The sequence below is a fragment of the Nansenia antarctica genome, assembly GCF_963989245.1.
Source record: "Nansenia antarctica genome assembly, chromosome: 20".
NCBI classification, from domain to species: domain Eukaryota; kingdom Metazoa; phylum Chordata; class Actinopteri; order Argentiniformes; family Microstomatidae; genus Nansenia; species Nansenia antarctica.
In genome coordinates, this window is record NC_137693.1 from 21,937,600 (window position 1) to 21,964,971 (window position 27,372).

The 27,372-nt window shown below is 43.5% G+C and overlaps 1 protein-coding gene across 1 annotated transcript; it reads right to left on the bottom strand.

The window, feature by feature from the left end:
* Positions 1 to 27,372, bottom strand: LOC308174480 (short transient receptor potential channel 4-like; the record flags this gene model as incomplete). The annotated part of the gene is made up of 15 exons (XM_080549557.1): positions 1 to 23; positions 864 to 1,398; positions 1,863 to 1,952; positions 2,827 to 2,868; positions 5,343 to 5,534; positions 6,176 to 6,371; positions 6,677 to 6,798; positions 7,078 to 7,278; positions 8,021 to 8,160; positions 8,620 to 8,956; positions 15,645 to 15,845; positions 16,354 to 16,530; positions 17,151 to 17,291; positions 25,102 to 25,320; positions 27,214 to 27,372. 15 exons carry the CDS (start codon positions 27,370 to 27,372, stop codon positions 1 to 3), a joined length of 2,775 nt encoding a protein of 924 aa, XP_080405683.1.

Genomic DNA, 27,372 nt, shown 5'->3' on the forward strand with positions numbered 1-27,372 from the left:
CTATTGCTCTTCCAAGACTGAGCCTAGAGAGGGGGTGAGAGATACAGAGAATGGGAAAGAGAGGAAGAAGATGCGCCGTAAGAGTGAGAGCAAGAAAAAAAGAAGAGAGAGAGAGAGAGAGAGAGAGAGAGAGAGAGAGAGAGAGAGAGAGAGAGAGAGAGAGAGAGAGACAGGAAGTCTGAATTGTGGAAAAAGAAGAGATATCATTCCAAAGCCCAGTCCATATGATGCACACAGGTCCATAACACATACTGTACACATGACTCTGTCTCCCCATAGTGGACTTCTTTTGACCATAAAATCAAAAAATACATTATATTGATAATATCGATCATCCAAGATCCAATTCTGTGTGTTTGAATGTGTCACAAGCTTCCCTGAGTCTCCAAAGATCTCCTACTACACCATCCCTAATTCAAGATACATCCTATCCTAAGTGACTAGGCTATTCCGATTCCAATGCAAGGAAAGTGGAGAATGGTTTGAGTGTACTTGATTCCAACATAGGGTCATCAGTGTCTCCATATTGAAAACACTCGGCTGCAGAACTTTCTCTCTGCAGAAACCACCACTGACCAAAAAAAATGTATTCCACAAAGGCCCGCCACATCGATTGTCACTGCCGTTGTCCATCACCCTCCGCTCCTTTTTGGTTCACAGATTCCCCAGACTCCTCTATGTTTCCTCCGTCGCTGCGCCCGACTCCTGATGCAAAAAGCTTTCCCTCTCCTCCTCCTCCTCCTCCATTCCAACCTCCACCTCTTCTACCTCTGCTTCTGTCTTCTCCCCTCCCCCAGCCCCTTCCTCGCTCCCTCCATCCAACAGTACCTTTCCCTCTGCACCCTCTGCCTCCCCCTCCTTACCCTGCTGCTCCTCCATATCTGACGACCCCCCAGACTCCCCCATCTCCTCTGACACAGAGGACATTTTCCCGGACAGTGTCCCTGCTCCAGCTCCTGCCCCCCCAGCCCCCCCAGCCCCAGCTCCAGTCCCACCACGATGGCGTCGGTTGAACAGTCCCAAATCGCTGATGTCCTTGGGGAAGTCTTTCCTCTGACTGGGCCTGTCCTTGGTGGAGCTCCCGTCAGAGGGCAAGGGGAAGAGGCCGTTGGCCAGTCTGTTAAGGAGCTCTGGAGGTCTGGGTGAGGCTGTAGCACCACCCTGCTTGAGGATGGAGGCTGTGACGCTGAAGAGGTTTAGTTTGCTCTTGACTTTGCTGCCGGAGGGTGAAGGGGGAACCATGAGGGGGTGCTCGGGGTAGGCCAGGTTGGACGGCCCCGCGGCGGCGGCGGCGGCGCTCCCACCACCTTCACCACCTTTTAGGAGTTGAAGGGGCTTGCCCCCCTTCATCATGCCCATGACCTCATAACGGAAGCTGGAGATGTCCTGCTTCAACTCCTAAAAGAGAGGCACAATACGTCAGTGAAAAGCCGGTAAACTCTGAACGGTTATTGAGTGAAATAATAATAATAATAATAATAATAATAACAACTTAATTTGTATAGCGCTTTTCCTGCAAACGTTGTGCTTTAATCATTATATGATATATTATCATTATATAATCTTAATTTGATTATTTAGTCATTTAAAGGCAATATTAAAAAGATGTGTTTTTAGTCTTGACTTGAACATAATTTGCTGAGGTTGCATCCCTAATGTAAACAGTGCAGTGCATTCCACAATCTGGGTGCATAAAATGAGAATGCAGCCTCACCAAATCTCTTCTGAAATGATTAATGATGTTGCATACAGCATCTAAAACAATCTACTATATCTGATCAATGGCAGACATCTGTGGCCAGAGGCAAGGCATAGATTGGATAGCAAGGGACAGACTGTCTTCAGCACCCTTCATTTCTCACCTTAAAGTTCTCTTCTGTCAGTCCCTCCTCTGTCTTGGCGTCTCTGATCATTGCAGCCACATACCGTTTCACCAAGTTCCTCAACACCTCCTGCACAACAGGGAACAACAACAACATGATAGATACGCATCCTACTTATGATCACTTTGTCTGTCAGAGGAGCTAAACAAAGTCCGGTGATGGGTTCAAAATCATGACACAGACAACCGAAACAAAAATGCACTTCAAGCAGCAACACCTCCTGCGAAACGAAATAAACAACAGCACAGGGAACTTATTACTGTAAATAAAATAAAAAAATAAAATAATAATATATATACAGTATATATATATATATAAAAGGTAATCCTTCCTTCTTCTAGCATTGGATTGCCAATGGCCCCTGGTCTTAGCATAGATTTGTTTGTTTGATTTATGACTGATGTATAGATAATTCACTTGCCGTAAGTCGCTTTGGATAAAGGCATCTGCTAAATATCAAAAATGGAAGTGTAATGTAATGTTTTGAAAATTATGAAATCTCAAAAATACAGCATTTCATGATGAAACATCCCTTTCCGGTATTATTGTTTTTAATGTGGAACTGTATTCTTGAGCTGCACTTCTGCCTATCGAAGGAGAATTTCGGTCACTGTGTGTCTGATCTTGTGTCACGTCTTGTGTGTCTGATCTAGTGTCACATCTTGACTCTTGAATATTGAATTGAACAAAGGAGCATCATGGGGCATCCTTTATGACAGTGACAGATGATGAGTGACAGATGATGAGTGTAGCAGCAGCAGCCGGGCGTGGGTATGTATAGATGACTACCTATGTAATGGAATATATTGGCTGACTGAGATTCACGGCACAGACAATCAGAGGAGGAGGCACTTGAGAGAGGCTGGAGATAAAGATGAACACGTGATGAGTCTCACACTTGGAGCTAAGAATAGCGGCGGCTCGTTTCGAGAGACATTATTACCTGATACTGATGATTTATTCTCACGTTCTCAGCAGCTCGCCTCTACAGAGGAGTAGAGAGAGAGAGAGAGAGAGAGAGAGAAATATGGAGAGAGATTGAGAATTGTGAATGGAGTGACATCTCTGTGTGACTGCTTAGAAGATGCTCTTATACAGTGCTGCTTGAAGGTATGTGAACCTGTTGTGCAATTATAGATTTCTTTAAAGTCTTTTAAGTTTTTACCATGAAATCTTTATTAAATCAGAACCAGTCTTTTTTTATCGGAGATAACAGGCTTATATTTACCAATTCCATATGTTGGTTTAGACTAGAGGGAATCATGCGTGGACTTACCTGGCTGACCGTGACTACTTTGTAGCCCTTGGTGACCATAAGTCAAAAAATTATAGCACAACCTGTGGAGTTCCCCAGGGGTCCATTTTAGGACCGTTGCTTTTTAGCCTATACATGCTACCCCTCAGTTCTGTTATCAAGAAGCATAGCGTTAACTACCACAGCTATGCTGACGACACTCAGCTTTATATCTCAGTAACTCCCAACGACTACAAGATGATCGACCACCTGATAGACTGTATTGCCGATATTAATATTTGGATGACACAAAACTTTCTCCAACTCAATCAAGAAAAAACAGAGGTATTGATCATTGGCGAGAAAACTGGGAGAGAGAAATTATCTGCACACTTGAAAACACTAGCTCTTAACACTAAGTGTCAGGCCAGGAATCTTGGTGTCATAATTGACCCAGATCTAAATTTTGAAACTCATATAAATAACACTATTAAAACATCCTTCTACCATCTAAGAAACATCACTAAGGTACAATCATTTCTCTCCCAGGCAGACACTGAAAAATTAATGCATGCGTTTGTTACTAGTAGGCTAGATTACTGTAATGCTCTCCTGACAGGTCTCCCCAAAAAAATGATAAATAGACTACAAATGGTTCAAAATGCTGCTGCTCGTGTCCTTACTAGGACCAAACGGAGAGCGCACATCACACCTGTCTTGAGATCACTACACTGGCTCCCTGTCAGTCATAGAATAGACTTCAAGATCCTTTTACTAGTTTATAAATCACTTCACTGTGATGCACCCAATTACATGGTGGACATGCTCATAAGATACACACCAGCTAGACCCTTACGGTCTAGTGGCACGGAACTTTTAATAGTGCCAGAGGCTAGGACAAAGAGATTTGGAGGATCAGCTTTTAGCATATATGCTCCTAGATTGTGGAACACCCTACCTGAGGGCCTGAGGTTGTCTAAAACTCAGGACATTTTTAAGCGTGACCTCAAAACCTACTTATTCAATGTCGCCTTTTGATACTAAGGGAGACATTGGACATTATAGAACTAGGATCACTAGGCCACTACACCATACTCGTGTTTTTGAGATTTGTATTGACAGGAAAATGGACCCGGGTGCTGATGAGGCACTGTCAGCTCCAAATAGCACCTAGAGCAGTACTGGAACCGGTACAAGAGTGTACCAGGACCACCATCAGGTTGTATTGCTGTCATCTTTACTGTCTCTATTGTGTTGTTGCATTATAACTGTGCTTAAGTTTCTCTTTTGGCAGGACCTGTGACCATACTGGATGCAGAACGATGCAAATACAACACAAAATTTATGGACAGTGTGTACGCCGATAATATGCAAGGAATTTTTCCTGGATACATGGTGTACAGGTTTTTGCCCTTGCTTGCTTGCTTTGTGCCGGTGGTCCTGGCCTCCCCTGGGGGACCGCTGGGTACTGGTAAGCAAACTGGCTAGTAGTCGCTCTATTGGTAGAGGGCTGCAAGGGAATTTTTTCCTGGCTACATAGTATACAGGTTTTTTACTTTTGCCTGCTCGCGGCTCTGTCAGTATTGATTGATTGATTGACTGATTGACTGAACATTTTCATTGTGTGAAGCGCATTGAGTTGCATCTTGTAAGAAATGCGCTATACAAATAAAATTTGATTTGATTTGATTTGATTTAGTAGGAAAACTAAATTTTAAAGAAATTAGTGCAGGTGCAAAGATAAGTGAACCCCAAGTTGCAATGGTTAAATTAAGTAGTTCAGTAGAATCAGGCTGGTAAATAATTGGGTACCAAATGAAAAAGTTGAAGGAGAGATCTAGATGATCTAAATGTCAGAGAAAAAATACTTTCTGATTTAATAAAGATTTCATGGTAAAAAACGGGAAAAAATCTGTAATTGCACAAGGGGTTCATATACTTTCAAGCAGAACTGTATATCTAAATTGAATTATGCTGGCTGTGAGTCTCACAGTATGGGGGCTGAGAAGAGCATATCATATATATAATATCAAAAGAAATGAAAACAAAGCATCATCTAATTGGTCACCCAGTCTTTTTGGTGTAGAAATGTAGCAGGCTTGAATTATTTCACATGAAAACAAACTGTCCATCCTTTTTGAATACCATTGATCCAAGACTCATTGATTCTTTTCATTTTTCTATTCATCTATTCTCTTTCATGGCGTTTGTGTGTCGGTACTGACCCCCAGGTTACCGAAGGTCCCAGTGTGTTTGGAGGTCCTCTTGCACACCTGCCTCCTGATCCAGCAGATGAGGTACCACATGGACTTGGGGCTGGGGACGATGTTAAACGGGGAGGGGAGGGTGCCCCCCTCCTCAAAGTAACTCATCCACAGCTTGGTCCTGGCAAACTTCCACTCAATGTCTGCATGGTCCTGAAACAGGGGAGGGATGTTGGTTGGTGAGATCGTTGTTAGGGTATGAATATAATCATTTTGTGGGGTGTACTTTATTCACAGCAATGCGACAGCATCAGTCAAGCAGTCAATCAATCAATCAAATGCATTTGTATAGCGCTTCCTACAAAGACAAAGTGATTAGATTAGATTAGATTAGATTAGATTCACTTGATTGTCATTACATAGTACAAGAAAATGCAACGAAATGATTGTGCGTCTAACCAGAAGTGCAACACATAGCAATTATTGCAGTGATAAGTAGCAGTATTTACAGCAGTATTTACAGCAATCTATACAGTAAAGTGCAAATGGTAGCGTGATGTGCAATGTCATACAATGGTGACTGGATGCATATGTGCAGTGGTATATATAAATTGAGATTATATACAATGTGCAATTTTACAGGCTATGATAAATATGATACATATATGATAAATATGTCGTATATAGTGAAGTATACAAAAATACAGGCTGTGGGCTATGATACACAGGGATGGGCTATGTACAGCATGATCTACACAGAGTGTTGTTTACAACAAGAAGAATAGAAACAATCGAAACAATTAATACAACTAACCCCCCAACCGTAGACCCCGAAAAAGAAAGCTTGTACTCACAGCGATGTGCTGGTAGGAGTTGTTCATCATGGCTATGAGCATGTTGAGCAGCACTACCAGTGAGATAATGTTGTACGTGCCGAACATGGTGGCCCCTACGAACTCTGTGAACTGGTGGTCCGCGTCCACGTTGGTCACGTACAGACTGATCAGGCCAAAGATGGACCAGAACAGAGACTGCAGAGTCTCAAACAACCTGAGGGGGAGAAATAACTCTGTTATCTCTCTGGTACTGTAAGTCACACATGAAGACACGCACACACACACACACACATGGACAGATGCACCCCCCCCATACACACACACACACACACACACACACACACACACACGCACGCACACACGCACACACATACACACGCACGCACACATACACACACACACACAGGCACGCACGCGCACACACACACACACACACACACGCACACACCACACACACACACACACACACACACACACACACACACACACACACACACACACACACACACACACACTCACGTGGAGAAGGCGTTGTTCTGTTCCACACAGCGGATGCCCTTACACTTCTCCTTCTCGTCCGAGGCCTTGGTCTCGTAGTAGAAGTAGAGCTGGTTCAGCCCGTTAGCGAACGCCAGCAGCACCTGTAACCGCACCGAGAGGGGCCATTACACTGGGATGTCACGCATCTCAACGCTCCTCTGAAAGTATACACATCAGCACTGGGAACCAACGGAAGACCCCAGTGAACGGAACTTTTAGGAACCAAAACACTATGAAAGGAACCGGAACCGTCAGGAACAACAATCACAGCGCTAACACCTGCTGAACACAGGCTAAAACAGATGAAAGGATTTCACACACTGAGCTTTTCACAATATGAATGTTAATGGATGTTAATGAATGTTCATTCAGTCATTCACCAGGCAGTAGATGAAGAGGAACTTGAGGATGTCCAGCAGCATTCTGCCCAGCGAGATCTGTAGCGGACCCAGGTGGGAGTTGGCCGTGAAGAGGGAGATGAGACGTAGCGAGCTGAAGATGTTAGCGATGGCAAACACGGCCTCGGCGACTAACGTAGGGTGCCACATCTCCCAGTCTTTCCTGGGCTTACAGCCACTGTACTGGAGAGATGAAGAGAGATGAGGGGGTAGAAGGAGGGGGGGGGGGGAGAGAGAGGGGATGGAAGGAGAGAAAGGGGGGATAAACATCCCAATAGAGAGAGGTTCACTTCTCATGCCAATAAAGCTTTTTAGGTTGAAAGGAGCTGAATTCAAATAAAATCTAATCAAATGTTATTTGTATAGCGCATTTCTTACAAGATGCAACTCAATGCGCTTCACATGCTGACAGAGCCGCAAGCAGGCAAAAGTAAAAACCTGTACACTATGTAGCCAGGAAAATTCCCTTGCAGCCCTCTACACATAGAGCGACTACTAACCAGTTTGCTACCAGCACCCAGCGGTGGACACCCACACCCCCCCCCCCCCCCGGGGAGCCCCCGCCGCCCCACACACCCAGCCCGCCCCACCACCAGCACACCCGGCCCAGCCAAGCAAGCACAGACCATAAAGGCCCCGCACAAGGACGGCCAAGAAGGTGCCCCGGCGGCGGAATAGACCAGTACAAGGTTATTAGCAAATGTGTCTTTCATGCACTGAATACAGACTTGTAGAGGACTTTCACTTGAGTTAAAGCCTTGATAAAGTAAATACTACACTGGTCAGAAAGCAACCTTGAGTTGAGCTTTTCAATAAAATAAGAAAAGAATTGCCAGCCAATGACTGGTGTTGTTGTTGATTAGCGTTAGCTTGGTTCAACTTCCTTGGTCAGATAAGCTTGAACGGTTGAGCGTTGCTCGGTTACCTTGGTGTAGGCGACGATCTTGAGCGAGATGGTAGCCAGGTAGAGAGAGTTCATGACAAAGTCCATGAGGTTCCACCAGTCATGGATGTAGTCCTGGAAACCTCCATCCCACATCTGCTTGATCTCTGTCCAGATGAAGCCTGAACACAGAGAGCCAATCAGACAGGATGTTCCCCTGCACGCTGTATCCCCCCCCCCACCCTAACACACATTTACCTCACAACACACACACACCCACACACACACACACACACACACACACACACACACACACACACACTGACTGATTGTGACAAGCTAATTTGATTCCATGACCTAAAACGTTCTCTTCTGTCTTGTGTTTTGTCTACATAGACATTACAGTGTAGGAGTACACGCGTTTGAGTCCAACTTGTCAAACCTTTGGGAGAGAACTGACACCGCCAGAATCAGTCCTAAAGACTCAGTTACAAGTCTTTACAGTCCTTAAAAAGAGGTCTTAACAGCAACAAAGCGTAAGCCCACAATATCAAGGGTAAAGGTGGCATCTGCATTTCCGGATGAAGAGACTACCAATTATAGCTGACACACACACACACACACACTCCCCCCCTACTCACCCAGCACCCAGGGCAGTATCATCCACTCCACGGTTGTTGGTGCGGGGCCCTGTCTGTCAGGCTCCGTGGTGACTATATGCTGTGAAGCCAGGAGGAGGAGGAAGAGGAAGGTGAGGTAGGAGGCGGTGTGGCAGATGAACTTGATGAAGGGCTTGCGGATGAACATGCCGTAGCGGCTCTTGGGGGCGACGAGGTAGCAGATCGAGAAGACGGGGAAGAGCAGGCCGATGAAGACGCAGGTCACGAACTTCCCTCCCCAGTGACGGCGCCTCCAGCCAGGGAATTCGTCATACCAACGAGACGCCAACAGCTGCTGACAGTTAGGCTGAGCTACGAACTGGTGAGAGAGGAGAGAGGAGAGGAAGAGAGACAACCAGAGAGCGAGAGAGAGAGAGAGAACATGTACAATGTCAGCAACAGCAAGTTGGTCTACAATCAGCTCATGAATCCTGTTTTTGTAAATCAGAACCAGAACCAGAATCGCTTTTATTACATCTCACTGTACAAGTTCACAAGAGTCAAATTATTTGGCTTTGGTTCCTCAACATTGGCATTGCAGCATTCAGATACAAAAAACACAATAATAATCATAAGTAAATCCAGGTAGAAGCTAAAGTCTGCTAAAGTCTTCAAAAAGTCTGCTAAAGTCTGCATGAGCAGGCAGATTTTGACAACAGTTTGTTTGCAGTTCACATTCTCTCTGAGAAGGCCCGGGCAAGACACACTGAGCCCACCCCTGCCCATAGCTACCGGCCTTGTCTCCGAGATAGGATAGTTCCCGTTTGAAATAGGATACACAACTCTGTACTAAAAGCTCCAACACTGTCATTTCATTTCAAATCTCCAGAACTCCAGACTCTCCCGTCTGTCTGGGACATAAAAGGAAAGAAAAGCAAAGCCTGCCTCAAACAGACTCCAGACAATGGATCTTGTCATGTGCGATTTTGAAAAACAAAACCAGCGAAGAACCAGACCGGCTGTGAAGCTCTGGAGCGTATGTACTCTTTGACAGCAGTCCAACTCTAAAAGTGGAAACTCAACCCAACTGACGGCGAGCATCTGTCTGGCATATGGATATCCATGGCAACAGTCTCCGCTCAGCTCTTACTGTAACTAACGTGCCAACATCAGCTATAGCGACAATCCCCTGTGACTGACAAGTGGTGAAGGCCGTACAAGAGGAAGTGATCGCAGTAAAAGGCACATGCAAGACTTTTATTATTATGGTTATACATAGACTTGATTGGGAGTGATAGAAACAGTATGGGGTCTAGAACATAGTGTGTGTGTGCTAATAGTGTGCATGCTAGACATGGTCTGTTCTAACTTTTGGAACATTTCTTACAGAGGTGCCAACGTTGATATTTGTATGCCTTGATTTGTTACAGGGCTGCCCTTGGATCTCCAGCTTCATAGCCATAGGCTTCTGATTAGAAAGCTGGATAGCATGTGATACATCTCAAATACGCGGTTTCAGAGTTCAAGTGGGGCTGCGGTACTTACAGACGGTATATTTTAGCGGTTCAAACCAACGGCACTGGTAATGGTGCGATGAGGAAGGCGGCTGGCTAAGAGGCCAACAAAACCATCAGGGTTCTGGAACCGCCTTTGAATAATATGACTGTCAGGTGAAATTATGGATGTTCAAAAAGGCCTTCATTGGTTTTAAGCGTCAATTAGAGACACAGTATATCCAACATAAACACACACATGCACGCACACACTCAGGTACACACCCACAGGCATACCACACAGGTATACACAGACACATGCACACGCGCACACACGCACACACACACACACATACACACACATGCACGCACGCACGCGCACACACACACACACACACACACGCACACACACACACACACACACAGGCACACTCTACAGTAAGAATATTTTCGATGAACTCAAACATCTGCAGTATGATGCTGGCGTAGCAATATTTGTCATAATACCATCCTCACCCTGTGGCTATAGTAAGTACTAAAATAGAAATCCCCAGTTCCAGTTCCAAGACTTCTGGTGTTCATAGCAAACAAAACAAAAATGTGAATATATAATATCAAAACCTCGCGCCACCTGGACAGTTTCTTCCCCTTGGCAGTGGGCCTCACAAACAAGCCCCCCTGCCTCTCACTGACTCTGGGACTTCGACTCCCCGCCCCCCCCCCCCCCCCCCTCCCCCCATCACACGGACACACACACTCACTCACACACACACACACACACACACACACAACTGACAGTGTAATTTATGCAACTGTCAATGTAATGTTTTACATACTCTAATTTATAGTCTTATTGCTCTACTGACCCTTTATGTCATTGCCTCTTTAAAAAGAAAATTGCTTACATAGTGTTGTTTATTACATTGTTGTTGTTCTTTAATTATATTGCTGTCTGTGTCTTTATGTCTTATGCACCAACCACACCAAGTCACATTTCCTGTATGTGCGAATAAAAAAAAATCGGATTCTGATCTGAGGTTATGGAATATCATGTGGGAAATATTATGTGTTCTCCCCTGTTAAGAGCCATGCTTTGGGAGTCGGATGTGGGATATGCAGTATGTGGCTCGAACACAAATCCATTCTCCACAGTCTGTTTGAAATGTAGCAGAGGTGCTCGAACAAAAGTTCAAATGTCTGGCGATGTAATGTCAATACAGTGCTCTGATTAGAGGATGAAGAAGAATGTCATAATCCATATGCCATAATCTCGCTCACCTTCCCCCTCATCATCCCTACACTCTAGTCAGCTCCTCTGTGCTCGAATGACCGACTGTGTACCCGATCCAGATCATCTGAATGACTCAAAGCTGCATTAGCCCACTGAGCTAAAGCTGAAGCATTCTAAGAACTGCCATGAGTTGTCATGTCTTAAGCGAGGTTACTCATCAAGTAAGCGTCGTTTCTGCGAAACATCTCTGCTAACCATGTCTTGTGGAATATGGATCTTTCGATCCATGGCACGGTGACCACTTTGAGTCAACGTGTCACAGAGAGACACATCAGAGACTGCGGAAACACCGGCACAGCCACCAATCAATGCCAAGCCTAACCAGGCAACACAGTTACCATGGGAACTCCAGAGGACCCCAGATCCATATCCGAAGTCAGGGAAATGGAAAATCCTCCCGGTTCACATTTCCATCCTTTAATCAAAAATCCTCCTACTGTAATCCTAAACGTGAGAAGGAAGGAGGGAGGGAAGGAAAGGTGGGGGGGAGAGAGAAGGGGAGGGGGAGGAAAGTGGGAAGAGAGATGAAGGAAGGGAGACCAAGAGAAGGAAGGAGTGGGGCAGAGTGGAAGAGGGAAGGAGCAGGAGAGCATAAAGGAGAGAGGAAGAGGGGATGAGAGGGAGAGAGGAGGGAGAGAGAGATGTGGTATTGCTCTGTCGAGATGAGGATAAGACTAAAGCTCTTCTCGTCTCCTGGGGAGAAAGTTATGCAGATGAGCCAATTATCATATACGATCACACTACTGCACCCTACAGTTCCGATACAGTATAATCACTCTCTCTCTTCTCTTACTCGGTTTTCTTACCGTTGTCCGACTTTAACTATCGAACTGTGATTCTTATCTCTTTTCACAAGGGGGCAACGTTGGTCCATGTCAAATCGATGTTTTTTTTTCCCCCAACTCCATAGGTTTCCCTTTCTGATGACTTCTTCTCAAATACTGAACTGAACCAAAAATAATAATCTTCATCTGCAAAAGACATTGTGGAAATGAGAGCCATCTTCTATTGCGATGCCCTCAGGGTGTGAGCAGAGCCATAATCAACTCCCATATATTACTGATAGTATTTATCTGTGATTTGGCCTCCTGCCGCATCAGAGCGTTAACCGTTCTGTTGGTTTGTCTCCTCAGATCAATGGCCTGTGAACATTCTCCCCAGGAGACTCAACAACTGTCATCTACCGCCTCAGGGAGCAGAGTAATGGCACAGCTGGGGAACACACACACACACACACACACACACACACACACTCACACTCACACTCATACACACACACACACACACACACAGACACACACACACACACACACACAGACACACACACACACACAAACTCCAGGAACACCACACACAAACTCCAGGAACGCTCTCTCTCTCTCTCACACACACACACACACACACACACACACACACACACAGACACACACACAGACACACACACACACACACACACACAAACACACGCTCTCTCTCTCTCACACACACACACACACAGACACACACACACACACACACACAGACAGACACACACACACACACTCTCTCTCTCACACACACACACACACACACACAGCCGCAAGTACACACACACGCAAGCCCACACACATGCACCTACGCACGCACGCATACACTTAAAATGACACAGGGGTTGACATGGTTATTGTTTCTGAGCAGTGGGCTTTTAAATGTGGTCCCCCAAACCACAGGCCTACAGAGGAGAGGGTCAGACCCCCAACAGGTGAGTCATAACAACAACCATCAATGTCGTTCAGCAAAAAACAATTAATATTCAAGACCAACCACATCCTCACAGCTGAAGTGGTTATCTGCCCACAGAATGTGAATCTGAGTCCCCTCTAAACCATACAAATAGACAAATGTCAAACACATCAATGAAAAACAGTAAGCATCCTTGAAACCAACCAACAGTCCATTTACCCTTCGATTTCCAAAGAAAAGATGAATGCTCCTCTACCATAGCCATCTACCGAGTTCCTCTAATGAGCACATGAAACACTCCTATGCCAATATACTATAGATCCGTGAAATCGATAAACCACCATTCTACTGTACAAGCTTACAGTAGGACATCACACTGTTTTTCTCATACATGAATCTGTGATTTTTTTAGTGCAAACTCTTACTAGTGCAAGCTTTCAGGTAATAATCATTTCTCTAGTCCCTTAAAACTATTTGAATATAATAACCTGCATATCGTTAGCCTCATGTCATATTTTGGCCAAATTGAGATATCTGCCTAACTCAGATTAACTCAGACTAACACTGCTGATTCACTGTGCATTATTGCCTATGCCATCAGCCTATCAGAAGGCTTGTTCCATTCCAAAATCACTATCTGCCCAAGTCATCTCTTTGACACAGGCATTTTGACACTACATACAAAGATGTCTCGACTGACCCCAAGTGAAGCATGACTCAGGCAATTATGCTATGAGGCTAACGACATGCTATACAAACATACATAAGTCTCCAAGAGAAACCCACACCCTGAGGTTACTGGGAGGTGTGATTAATCTCTCCAGAGAAAGGGCAGGCCGTGACACCTAAAAACGGCCGCTAGGTTTATCATCCCTAGTGTGGTGGCAGAAGTGAATATGAATCACTTGATTGGGACAGTCGGGTGGGTTTTTCCCTCTCGTCACGGCGCCTGTTCTCTATCATAGTGACGGAGGAATCAATGGGTGACACAGATAAATGAGGATATCCAGATAAGCCCTTTGGGAGAGAGGGAGTGAGGAAAGGGCAGAGACTAGAGCGAGAGAGAGAGAGAGAGAGAGAAAGGGTGTTGAAAGATAGATGGCCAAGAATTACTGTAGCAACTCTGCTCTGCTGTTGTGTGTCCTGAAATGACATGGATGCCCCTCGTCCATCTCGCACTGTGCCACTGACTGAGTGAGACTAAGGATTTAGGCAATGATGTCATCAGTCTCAGACCTCTCCAGGAAGTGATTCGGTACTCAAGAGCCAATTGGAGCTCCAAAGTGACAGGAAACTAACAGAGAATATTAACGGGTTCCCATTTTTGCAATGCACTTTCTGGTCTCTTTAATGACATTAAACATATGTGTTGTTTCTTGCTATCACTGTGTAGGACCTCATTATTCAAAAAATCCATTATACAAACGCTACACTCACATCTCAAGACAAATGACCCGAATCAAACGAAATGGAAGTCTGGTGTTCATACCAAACGTAAACAAGCCTTACTACAGTATACAGTACAGTGTATATTGTTGTTCCTTAACTTAAATAACTCGTTTGAAACAGATCACGAGTAAAACTTCTGAGTTCTAAGACTATTTATTAAACAGAATTACAGTTGACAGAGATACAGAAAAAGTTTGTGACGTTAGAATTATAAGGTTCTATCTCCATTTTTGGTCAAAATTGAGTTTTTTTACATAATCTGATCCATTAGGTGTTTATTAATGCCTGTGTGGTGTTATTTTAAAAATGTTGAAATGTTTTAGTTAGTAATTAATAAAATACAAAGGTTCCATCTCACAAAACATAATGGAATGTAAAAACGTTGACGCTCAATATCTCTGAACTGCCCTAAACGGTGATAGAACCTTATCATTCTAAACGGAGATAGAACCTTATCATTCTAAGCTCACAAGTTGGAGCTGGTGCTGCTGGTTGGAGTGGAGAGCAGGCTAGAGTGAGTGAAGAAGAGAAAGATGGAGGCCTTGTCCACACCTTTATACCTTCTGGTATGCAAATATAGCTTCAAACCTCCTGGTCCTATCACTTTTGCTTTAGAGATGACCACGGTGTGAAAAGGGGGGTACAATGATGTCATTCTAGGCTAATGTCATTCCAGGTTAAAAGGTCAGGGCAGATTCACAGGAAGTCATCCTAAGATGACCATATTAGGGCAAATGTCCTGAGCAAATAGCCCTAAGACAAAAGGAAATGCTAGGTCATAAAACCCCCTTACCAGGAGAATCCCCATAGAACTATGCGGAGTCAAAAACAAATAATACAGGCCCATACTATATACAGTGTATGTGTGTGTTGTCAAAATATACCACAATATCGGGGCACTTAGGTGGCGTAGCGGGTTAAGCGCTGACCATGTAACCGCAGGGTCCCCGGTTCGATTCCGGCCGGAGACATATCCTGCATGTCATCCCTCCTCTCTCTCTCACCCATCCTTCCTGTCTATATCTTCACTGTAACTGTCAATAAAAATGAAAAATAAGAGTGGGACTGCCCCACTCAGAAAAAAATAAATATATATACCACAATATCCTTACCTCTTTCTGGTAGTACTTGATGGCCAGCTTCAGCCTGGCCAGGTCGTTGTTGTCCTCCTCCTCCAGCAGGTTGATGTCGTCTCTGAAGTTGAGGATCATCTCCAGCTCTCTGGAGCTCCTGGTCTGGTCCAGGAGGTCCTTGGCGAACTGCTTACACTGCTTAGACAGCTCCTCGTACTCCGATTTGAACTCGTTCTCCACCTACGGATGATGAAAGCGGAGATGAAGAAGGAGCTATTTCAAGCCTCAAATAGCACGTTCTGTATCAAAGCCTCAGAGAAGAGGGAGTACAGAGTACTAAATATTACAGATACAGCAAGGGTGTGAAATGATGCTTAGGATTAATTTTGGTGTCCGGGAACTGCACGTTTTTTTTTAAATCATATTTTTTATTCAACTATAGAAGGTGTCATGTACATTGAAAAAAACATGAATACTTTCTGTTTTTCTCCCCCTCCTCCACCCACCTTTCCCTCTTGAACATGTCTGCATAGCAATGCTCAAAGCATTATACTCATATGAAAAGAAAACATTTGGCAGACTTCATCCTGGAACTGTACGTTTTGACATACACACGCTATTTCAAGTCCATTTCTGTCATAGGTTTCGCAACATCGTGACACAGCCTTAACCTCTGACAACAGGAGCGTACACAAAGCAAAATCGATACCTCTCTCATCACTGTCCTGATCATTGTAACTGTGCCCACCTTGCTGAGCTCCTGCAGCTCCCAGCTGAGTCTGAAGGCGGTGAGGAAGGGGTCTTCACTGGACAGGGCGATGAGAGAGGGGCTGGAGAGGGCCCTGTAGATGTTGAGGCGTGAGCGTGAGTGACGCAAGCTGTCCACGTCAGAGCTGGAAACACACTCCACGCAGTTACAACGCACCTGGAGGAGGGAAACGTAGCACTGGAGAGTCAGGACATGTCTGAGGAGAATTGTATAGGACAGTACTTTTTTTAATGTGGGTTTTCCATGTAGAGTAGAGTACCCTTTTTACGCATGTCTGTCAATCCTGTGCTGTTGTGTTACATTGTGATCCGAGTCCAACCCACCTTGTGAGACTGGTGCACAGAGGGTGCTTCAAAGGGGAGGTCAGACTCCCTGTACTGTATAGAATGGTACATGGACAGTATATGTCAGAACTGCAGAGTCACTACCCATCTTCCGCCGGAGACTGAAGACCCATGTCTTCGGGTTACACCTTAACTGCTCCTCCTGAGATATCTACTACCCCCCAGCACTGCGTCTCCTGAGACACCGGCTTTTCCCCTGTACTGTGTCCCCAATGACTTCTACTGCCCCCCCTTACCCTACGTACTGTTTCTCTGTACTCCAGTGTCTATATATATATATTTTTTAAAGATTACTCTTCCTGCTACGACTGGTGGATTGATGTAAGTAAGTCGCTTTGGATTAAGGCTTCTGCTAAATGCCAAAAATGTTAAATATGTAAATGTATATCCCCGCTCATGCGACGCATGTTTGGTATCTAAAGTCAGACCCACCTCATGAGGCTGAGGCACGGAGACTCCTTTCTGCACCAGCAGTTTGATGATCTCATAGTTGTTGGTGTGGGCAGCCAGGATGATGGGGGTGATGTCAGGGGTGAAGTCAGAGAACTGCTTGTCCAATAGCATGGGTGGAACCTGGAGGGCGGGTGAGGCACGAGAGGTCAGAGGTCAAAGTCAGGTGGGAAAGAAGAGGGCTATTCAGTGACAATGGAATAAGAATTGATAATACTGTTAACCACAATTGGACATAATCATAAGTGACTTGTAACAAATGTGTAACAACCAAAGTGCATAATGCATAAATGATATACTGTACTGGCTATTACCAGTCTTATAATAACAGGGGTGCAAACTGGTGATGGCCCAAAAAGGTATCACATATTTCTTTGCCTGAAAACTAGGAAGTGGGGGGGGGGTGGGGGGGGGGGGGGGTAGCGCTAGCACTAATAGTGCTAAATGGATATCGCTAGCACTAATGGTGGTCTAACAATGATCAATGATGCGTGTGTAAGTAGCGGCAACCCTGACCTTAACACCTGCAGTTTACTGTGACTGTGTTATCCACGCAGTCTGGAATTGTACCTAGCTGCCTGAAGCTAAAAGTTATTTCAACAGTGAATAAGAATAAGGTCTATATGGATCTTACCATAATGTACCTTACCATCCAGAATGTAATATTAAGCAGGGCGTATTCATTAAATGCTTTCCTTGGGGCTGTCAGGTAAAACGGACAAGCTACAGGTTATGTAATGCGTCAACCAGGAGATGCAATTAGTGTACTATCATGTATATGCACACAATTTAATTAGGAGACTGTCGTGAAATAACCTGTCAAACAACGGAGTGACATACTACATCTCCCTACACCGAGCAAAATAACAAACAACATATGTGACAAGCCCTCAAAGAGACTTTGAACCCTTCTTATTCAATCGGTATATTTAACGGCATCACTATGCATTTAGAAAGTAACTCATTTCCCCAGCCGCCTTATCGTCCACTCCAGCTAAAACCCTCTCCTTTCAGCCAGAACAATACTGGAGGGCTGCAGGCTGCACTAAAGAAAAGCTGCTTCCTTCTTATTATAATTAAACTCTGTTAATCTGAACCCACTGAGATGGAGAGCGGGAGGGAAGAAGAGAAAGGAGTAAGAAAAAAAAGGTAGAGGACGGTGGAGGATGGAGATGTGATTAGAAAAAGACCATTAGAGTTCTGAGAGAAGAACTAAGGAGGTAGACGGGGTGGGGGGGGTTGGGGGTAGGGGGTGGGGATTCTAAAATGAGTGACGTGGGGATCAATTAGCCCTGATATGGCTGCCCTCTCTACAGAGACCTCATTAGCCGTATCGTATATAGACATAGCCCAGTGAGCAATTTTACGTTGATTAGACGTCTAAACAACGTCTAAATGGCCTGTAGACGTCTAGGCGAAATCGAGGCTAAATATACGCCAAATTGGAAATTGAAACAACGTCTATGTTTAGACGTTGAAATGCCGTTGAAACATATACGTTGTTTCCCTGTCTATGTTTCAACAACATTTCAACGTCTAAACATAGACGTTGTTTCAATTTCCAATTTGGCGTATATTTAGACCTTGAAATGCCGTTGAAATATTATGTTCCTGGAGGTACTGCAATACCAGGTCGATGCGTGGTGTGGACGGAGCAAGCCCCTATTCCATCTCCTGCTCCAAAAATCAATTTAATATAACGTCCCCGAGTAGGGGACGTATCAGATATTAAACTGATAAGAACAGATACACTTGATCTTAGCCAAAAGGCCGAGAAGCGATACCCGCGATGGTTTCGAGGGAGGGTAGTCATTCTCTGGCACGTCAATGTAGGTCACGGTTTAACCTCAACAATAGTTTCTATAGGCATTCCACTATATAATAATAATGGTATTAGTGGAATAGTGTTTTAACAATAATAATGTAGTGCCAATGTACAAAACATCCCAAAAATACTACTTTTCACTGTTCCAACCGGGAAATTCAATACGTCCCATGGTCACGTGGTAACCCGTCTCCAATCGTAGCGAAAGAAAGCATTTGTTAACCAAAATTACATTAACCGCAAACTGGAAATAATAACCAACCGGTTACATGTAGCAAAACGTAATGCGATTATTATGTGACGTTTTTTGTATTTAAGAAAGCACATTTTAACGATATTTCCTTTTAACGATCAGTTTCTATGGACCTCTTTGAATTAAAAGAAAAGGACAAAGAAGAATATGCCTGTAAGCAATGCGTTTGTATTTTTAAAATATAACTGGTCTTTCCTCTCATTCTGTGCTACTTGTTCCTGTTTAAAGTTGTTCATGTGCTTTGATCTTTGTTTGAAAAGCCACTGATGACTCTACAATGATAGACTCTCCTCTGCAGTCATCAACACCTGGTACTATGACTATTTTTCTATATAATCTCAATTCAGTTCATGTAGTGTGTTGCCGATTTGTCTTCCCAGCCTCATAGTCATAGAGTAGAGCGTAAGGACAATAGAATGGGTTTAATAACGGTTTTAATGCATTTGAGATAAGTAGAAAATATGTTTAGACACAGACCGCATTTATCTGAGTTAAAGGACAGCGACGTATAGACGCAATTTAAACCACCACTTCCGCATGAATAACTATGCTAGACTACATGGAATCTCAGACTAAATGACGGTCTGGTACATATTTTGACAATCTACAGGCGTTTAGGGTATTAATTTAAACTCAAAGTGCTGCTAGACTAAAACATGTTTAGACACAGACAGCATTTATCTGGGTTAAAGGACAGCGACGTATAGACGCAATTTAAACCACCACTTCCGCATGAATAACTATGCTAGACTACATGGAATCTCAGACTATATGACGGTCTGGTACATATTTTGACAATCTACAGGCGTTTAGGGTATTAATTTAAACTCAAAGTGCTGCTAGACTAAAACAGGTTTAGACACAGACCGCATTTATCTGGGTTAAAGGACAGCGACGTATAGACGCAATTTAAACCACCACTTCCGCATGAATAACTATGCTAGACTACATGGAATCTCATACTACATGACGTCTGGGACGTATTCTGACAGTTTAGAGGGGTTTAATAACGGTTTTCATGCATTTAAGATAAGTAGAAAATATAGCCGTAATATAGCTGGTCTATATTGGTTTATATTGTAGACGCGAGGTTGAAAAGACGTCTATTGCTCACTGGGAGGGATGTGATTTGATAGAAATACGGTTCAAATAATAAATTACGGATGGAATGTGTTTCTTTTATCTCTGATAAATCTGTAATAAATGTATCTCTGTAGGCTTACCAAGGTTGAGATGTATTCTGTTTAATGTCACATTTGCTTTATTAATAGCGTTATTTATATTAATGTTATTCCTACGGGGTAGAAACGTAATAAGGACTGTTAACACTAGAAGAGCCGTGATGGGGTCACGGTGACCCCTGTGAGTAAAAAAGAAAAAATCTATCTTTGCACTCAATCCAATTTCAGGACCCTCCTTTCATGACTTTTCCTAGATATGTGCGTTCTACCACCCACCATGTGGGAAAGCACCTCTGAGCGAATCCACATTTCACTGTGGAGGGATCTAATGCGTAATGTACTGTGCATATGCATGCATGTGGGAAGAGGCATCAAATAGTCTGTATCAAACCGTCATAACCTGTGTACAGGCACGAACCGGGAGGTGTAAATGATTGTAGATGGAGCCATATGATAATGAAATGAAATTAAAGCCCACTCATCCGTGTAATGTTTATTCATTGTGTTACTCATATTGAGTGTGAGTGAGGCATCCACCACGGTCAGCATATTGATTAGAAGCATCGCGAGCATCTGCGGGTGTGCGAGGGGTGAGTGTAAGCGGTTTGATCAGACGTTGTTGTTCTTCACTTCCAGAACCGTGACATTTGTATTCCGCCAGTCATCCTACGCAAACTAGTGATGTCGAGATTCAAGCTGTTATGAAGTGGGGAGAAAAAAAAACAATGCTGACAAAACTTTGTTATGTAACCGTAATTGGGGAGATAAAACAAAACAAACGTAATGAAAGTCCTACAATATATGGTAAATGGACTGCACTTATATAGCGCCTTTTTTGCTGCTCCAAAGCTGCTCCAAAGCGCTTTACAACGGCCTCTCATTCACCCATTCACACACACATTCACACACCAATGGCGGCAAGCTGCCATGCAAGGCGCTGGCCCGCTTACTGGGAGCAATTTGGGGTTCAGCGTCTTGCCCAATGACATGTGGCCAGCCGGGGCTCGATATGAGGTGTTTACCTCCTGCGCCACAGCCGCCCCTAGAATGTGTCTTGATAATTGATGTAGAGAAGTAGCTTCTCCCATCTAGGCTTAAATGAACTGACAGAAGTTTCTTAAGAAACAAGCAGGGAACTCATTCTGTTAACATATACTATATACTGTATGTAGATGGGAGGAAACACAACTGTTGACGGAAGGTATGGCTGTTAGTCAAACTTGGTTGAAAAAGCTTACTTTTAAAAATGCTAACACACTAAAATGACACATAAAGCACTATTATTATCACTCAGAGAGCAAGACCTCAGCTCAAGGCTCCAAAACTCTAAACACATGTTCTGCTTTGCACCAAATGTACAATTCAACTTGGCACTTTTTGGAACACACTGCACACGGTTCTCTACGTAAGACACAGGAATCTGACATAAAGTTTCACTTGTTTACCATTTCAAAACACTGCCAATCAAAATGCTACACCCATGGACCAATTCGGCCAATACACGTGCCATCTGACCAAACTTCTCATTGCTTACTGTTTTTCTCAATCGCTTTCACACTAGTCAGAACTTGAGACACAATGACCAAAACTCGTGTACAGAAATAGAAACACATTTCCTTCTTTTCACTCATTTTGCAGTTCTTAACCACACAGTTAACAAAACACTAAACACAATTGTTTACATTTGGCACAATCTTCCTTGATAAAATCTATTGTATATTCTATTCACATGGAAAACACTACCATTCAGAATGCTAAACTCAAACCACCAATGACACAATCCCACTCCTCGGGCAACAATCACACTCGTATGGGCAAACATCGATTGCTTTGGAATTAGCAATTATAGCCTGAGCTCTCCTGTGTTGGTGAACAATGGATGGCAACTTTGCAAGATGTGAGAGTCAGAGGAGGAGGACATCAGTGTTCAATTGGTTCTTAGGAGTGTCTATTCATTTGATGGTGTGTGTGTGTGTGTGTATCATTTGACGACAAAGATTTCATTTTGAGAAGACATAACATTATTTTGAATGCAGTGTTTGCTTTTGCAAAAGATTTGTGGAGTTTAGGGTTTTGTGTTTAGAGTTAAGAGAAAATTAGCCATGCTTTCAGAAAACGTGTGGGAGCGATAGAGAAAAACTGTAATTGTCGACTCATCGATCAGGATGTAATTAAGCACTCTAAAAAAGGTCATAGGTGAAAATGAATCAGCGAATTATACTGGAAACATCAGTTGTTGTGTGACACATATTTACTTCATGAATAGCTGCCATGTCATACACTCCATAACTGTACAAGAATCCTATAACACTTACTGTGGAAAACCAAAACTTCTTTAGGCTACACTGACCAATCACTCTAATTGTGGTTTTTCTAAATGACAGAGAGACAAAGACATAATGGTGGAAGGGTTTGAATGTGTTCAATGGGGCAAAGGAAGCAGCACTAATCAACTTGGTTTTGGAAAATAATGCAATTAGTCACATCTTGAGGGACAACACAATTTTCAGCAACATCTGGCAAATCAGCCTGTCCATAATTGGCCCATATTCTCCATCGAAACCTGAAACATGACGCAGCTTTACAGGGTGCTTTTGAGATACATTCTGAAAGCTGAGACAGGATGTAATTACAAGATTGACTACAGTACACTACACAGACAAAATGTACAGCATTTTATTTTATTTCCCAGTGTACTGGACTACACTATGCTGTTCTGCAAGCAATGGACGAGGCATGTGATGATTGATGTGGGTGCTATCTAGGGCTGGATATGACACCTAAGGCACTTCTTCCCTCGATGTTTAGCCAGGGAAGAGATGTTGACGAGGTGCTGTGGCCAGACCCCGGCGAGGTGGCGAGATGCAACCTAAGTATTTTTTGTATTTTTTCTTTCCTCTGTTTTTTGTTTTTTGTGTTTTGTCAAAAACAATTTCTGTATATTTTTTTCCTCGGTTTTCGTTTCTGTTTACTGTGTTCCATAGAGAGCAAATGATTTGGTCACACAAATGTACAGCAATGTACACTATTATGTGCTGTGCATATCATGCACTGATTTATTGTGGAGAAGAAAAAAAAAAGTGTTTCGGCACATAATATTATTTCCGCAGGCTTGAACAATCTCTCTCTGTAGAATTCTCTACATACAGAACTACTTGATTAAGCATAACAGTGTGTAGTTCGTTGGACAGAAATCTGCTAATATGAATGAAGTGTGTGCCATTGTGAGTGCAAAAGTTAGATTTTGATAAGTGTTTGATGCAGTGCTTCATTTTGCAGGATATATGAGGTGTTTTGCACTTTGGGTGTGTGGTTTTGTGAATTGTGTTAAGTGTTTTGAGAAAATCAATCCTGTTTTAAAAAACGATTGCTGTTTAGCAATCGAAAAACAAATTAATAAAAAGATATAAAGCAAACACACTCAGAGGATCTGATGTCTCTTTATAATAAGGGCCACAGGGTCTGCTACAGTAGAGTCGAGTCCACACAAATATTCAACCCATACCATTTGGCTCAGGATAACAGATTGATCCTCCCAATCTTGCAGACGTGAATGGAAACTTGATTTCGACAGCCTCCGGGCTGGAGAGACAAATACAGCCATCTTTGGCAGACTCCAAAATGAATCCCCTGATTCCTAAAGCCTTTTAATATAACAGATACTGAGAGATACTCTCTCAGAAGGGCTATACCCACTACCATCCTGATTTATTCACATAGTTTGTATGACAGGGAATCTATTCTGTGTCAGGGAGTGAAGCTTGCTTTCTGTCATTAAGGTAAAGAGGAAATGCGGCCATTGATAAGTGTCAGAGCCTGGGGGCTTAGACTGCAATCTATGGCTGCTATCTATTGTATATTCCTGGCCCTCTGTCTTCATCCAGGCCTAAACAACCTCTATTATTCTCTCTCTCTCTCTCTCTCGCTGTCTCTCTCTCTCTTTCTCTCTCTCTCTCTCGCTCTCTCTCTCGACAAGACAGGACCACACAAAGCTTCCACTCTGTTCATCGGAGAGAGAATCTTTCCCTCAATTCCAATCAGTCAATGTTCTATTACTGTACAGCAGCCAAAATGGCTTGTGTTTACAAGCACTGCAGTGTGTGTGTGTGTGTGTGTGTGTGTGTGTGTGTGTGTGTGTGTGTGTGTGTGTGTGTGTGTGTGTGTGTGTGTGTGTGTGTGTGTGTGTGTGTGTGTGTGTGTGTGTGTGTGTGTGTGTGCGTGTGCGCGCGTGCGTGTGTGCTTGTGCGTGTGTGTGCAATCAGTGCATGAGCAACTCCATATTACCATATTTCATTGGTCTGTTTTTGTTTCCGTTAATTAAAGCCTCTCACAAACAAGGTTGCACCAACAACAGGTGGTTAGGGAAGAGGAACATTGTGTTCTCACACCCATCAAGGGCTTCAGTAGCCAGTCCATGTTAATGGTCTAAAGACTTTCTTTCTTTTTTTTTCTTTTTTTAATGAAGAGATTTAGCTTCTTTTTTTCTTTTTTAAATGAAGAGATTGACCCACCCCCACCCGTTCCCTCCACCCCCATCCGTTCCCTCTAACACATACCTCTCAACGTTAACAGGTGCAACCCATTCACCGCACGGTACCATCTGGTACGAAAGATTAATTCCACCCTTGCCCCCAATCTCATGAATACGTCTGACCAATCCTGTCTGTACAGTACCTGCATGCCCCTGCTGGGTTTTTTGTGGTTGAGCAGTAGTTCCACAGCTCCAACCACCTCTTTGCGGATGGCGTGTAAGAGTGCGTCCCCCACATAGACGCTGAAGCTCAGTAGCAGCTCAATGATCTCCAGGTTCTCGTTCTCAATGGCAATGAGCAGAGCCGTGCGTCCCAAAGGGTCAATGCAGTTGATGTTGATCTTGAAGTAGATCTCCGCCTCCTAGAGTAGGAATGAGTAGAGTAAGTTAGAATTGGGACCATATCATTTATTATCGTATAATAACCTGAGGATATTGTATCAGTTATTATATTCATCTCTATTTCTCTCTCTCCCCATCTGTCTGTCTGTCTGTCTGTCTATCTATCCATCTTCCCATCCATCCATCTATCTATCCATCCATCCAGCTGTCTGCCTGTGTGTCTGTCTGTCTGTCTATCTGTCTACAGTATATACAGTTAGGTCCATATATATTTGGATACTGGCAGAATTTTTGTTATTTTAGCTGTTTACCATAACATATTCAAGTTACAGTTATATAATGAATAGGCTTAAAGTGCAGACTCTCAGCTTTACTTTTAGTTATTCACATCCAAATTGGAGGAGGGATTTAGGAATCCCAGCTCTTTAATATGTAGCCCCCTCTTTTTCAAGGGGCCAAAAGTAATTGGACAATTTACTCAAAATGTGTTTCATGGACTTGTATGGGCTATTCCTTTGTTATTTCTTTATCAATCAATTAAGCAGGTAAAATGTCGATGTTGAGTTGATTCGAAGTGTGGGATTTGCATTTGGAAGCTGTTGCTGTGAACGCACAACAAATGGTCAAAGGAGCTCTCAATGCAAATGAAACAGGCCATCCTTAGGCTGCGAGATAGCAGGAACATTAGTGGCCAAATCAATGGCCAAAATTTTTTATAAAGGTGAGCTTGGCACCACAAAAAGGTCTGGACGTCCACAGAAGACAACAGTGATGGATGATCGCAGGATCCTTTACATGGTCAAGAAAAACCCCTTCACAACATCCAGCCAAGTGAAGAATAGTCTCTAGGAGGTAGGCATATCATTATCCAAGTCTACCATAAAGAGAAGACTTAACGAGAGCAAATACAGAAGGTTCACCACATAAGCCTCAAGAAAAGAAAGGCCAGATTAGACTTTGCCAAAAAACATCTAATCCCAGCCCAGTTCTGGAACAACATTCTTTGACAGATGAAACTAACATCAACCTGTATGATGAGAATCAAAAATTATGAAGGCTTGGAATAGGTCATGATCCGAAGCATACCACGGCATCTGTAAAACACAGTGGAGGCGATGTGATGGCTTCCAATGGCACTGGGTCACTATTATTTATTGATGATGTGACAGAAGACAGAAGCAACCTGATGACTTCTTAAGTGTTTAAAGAGATACTGTCTGCTCAGATTCAGCCAAATTCTGCAAAGTTGATTGGAAGGCACCCAAAACATGCTGCGAAAGCAACCCAAGAGATTTTTAAGGCACTGAAGTGGAATATTCTGCAATGGCCGAGTCAATTGCTTGATCTCAACCCAATCGAGCATGAATTTCACTTACTGAAGACAAAACTAAAGGCTGAAAGACCCACGAACAAACAACAACTGAAGACAGCTGCAGTAAAGGCCTGGCAAAGCATCACAAAGGAGGAAATCCAGCATTTGGTGATGTCCATTGGTTCCAGAATTCAGGGAGTCATTGCCTACAAAGGATTCTCGACAAAGTCTTAGAAATCTGCATTTTATTTAGGATTATGTTAATTTGTCCAATTACATTTGAGCTCCTGAAAATAGGGAACTGAGTATAGAAATGGTTGCAATTCCTAAAAGTTTCATACAATATGTTTGTTCAACCCCTTAAATGAAAGCTGAAAGTCTGCACTTCAACTTGCATCTCAATTGATTCATTTCAAATCGATTGTGGTGGCGTATAGAGCAGAACTTGTGTCACTGTCCAAATATTTCCGGACCTAACTGTGTATATATATATATATATATATCTCCACTGTTCCATCCATCTATCCATCCTTCCATCTCTCCATCTCCCTGTCTGCCTATCTATCCACCTTGCCATCCATCTATCCATCCATCCAGCTACCTCCAAGGCCTGTGTGACACTGGCATAGTCCCCCTTCTCCACAGCACCCAGGTAGGCCTTCTCCAGTGGCGACAGCTCCGACTCGGACCGTACGATCCTCAGAGGGATGCGGTCCCGGTACGAGGAGCAAGTTGTCCTCCGGTAGAACAGCTGAGACAT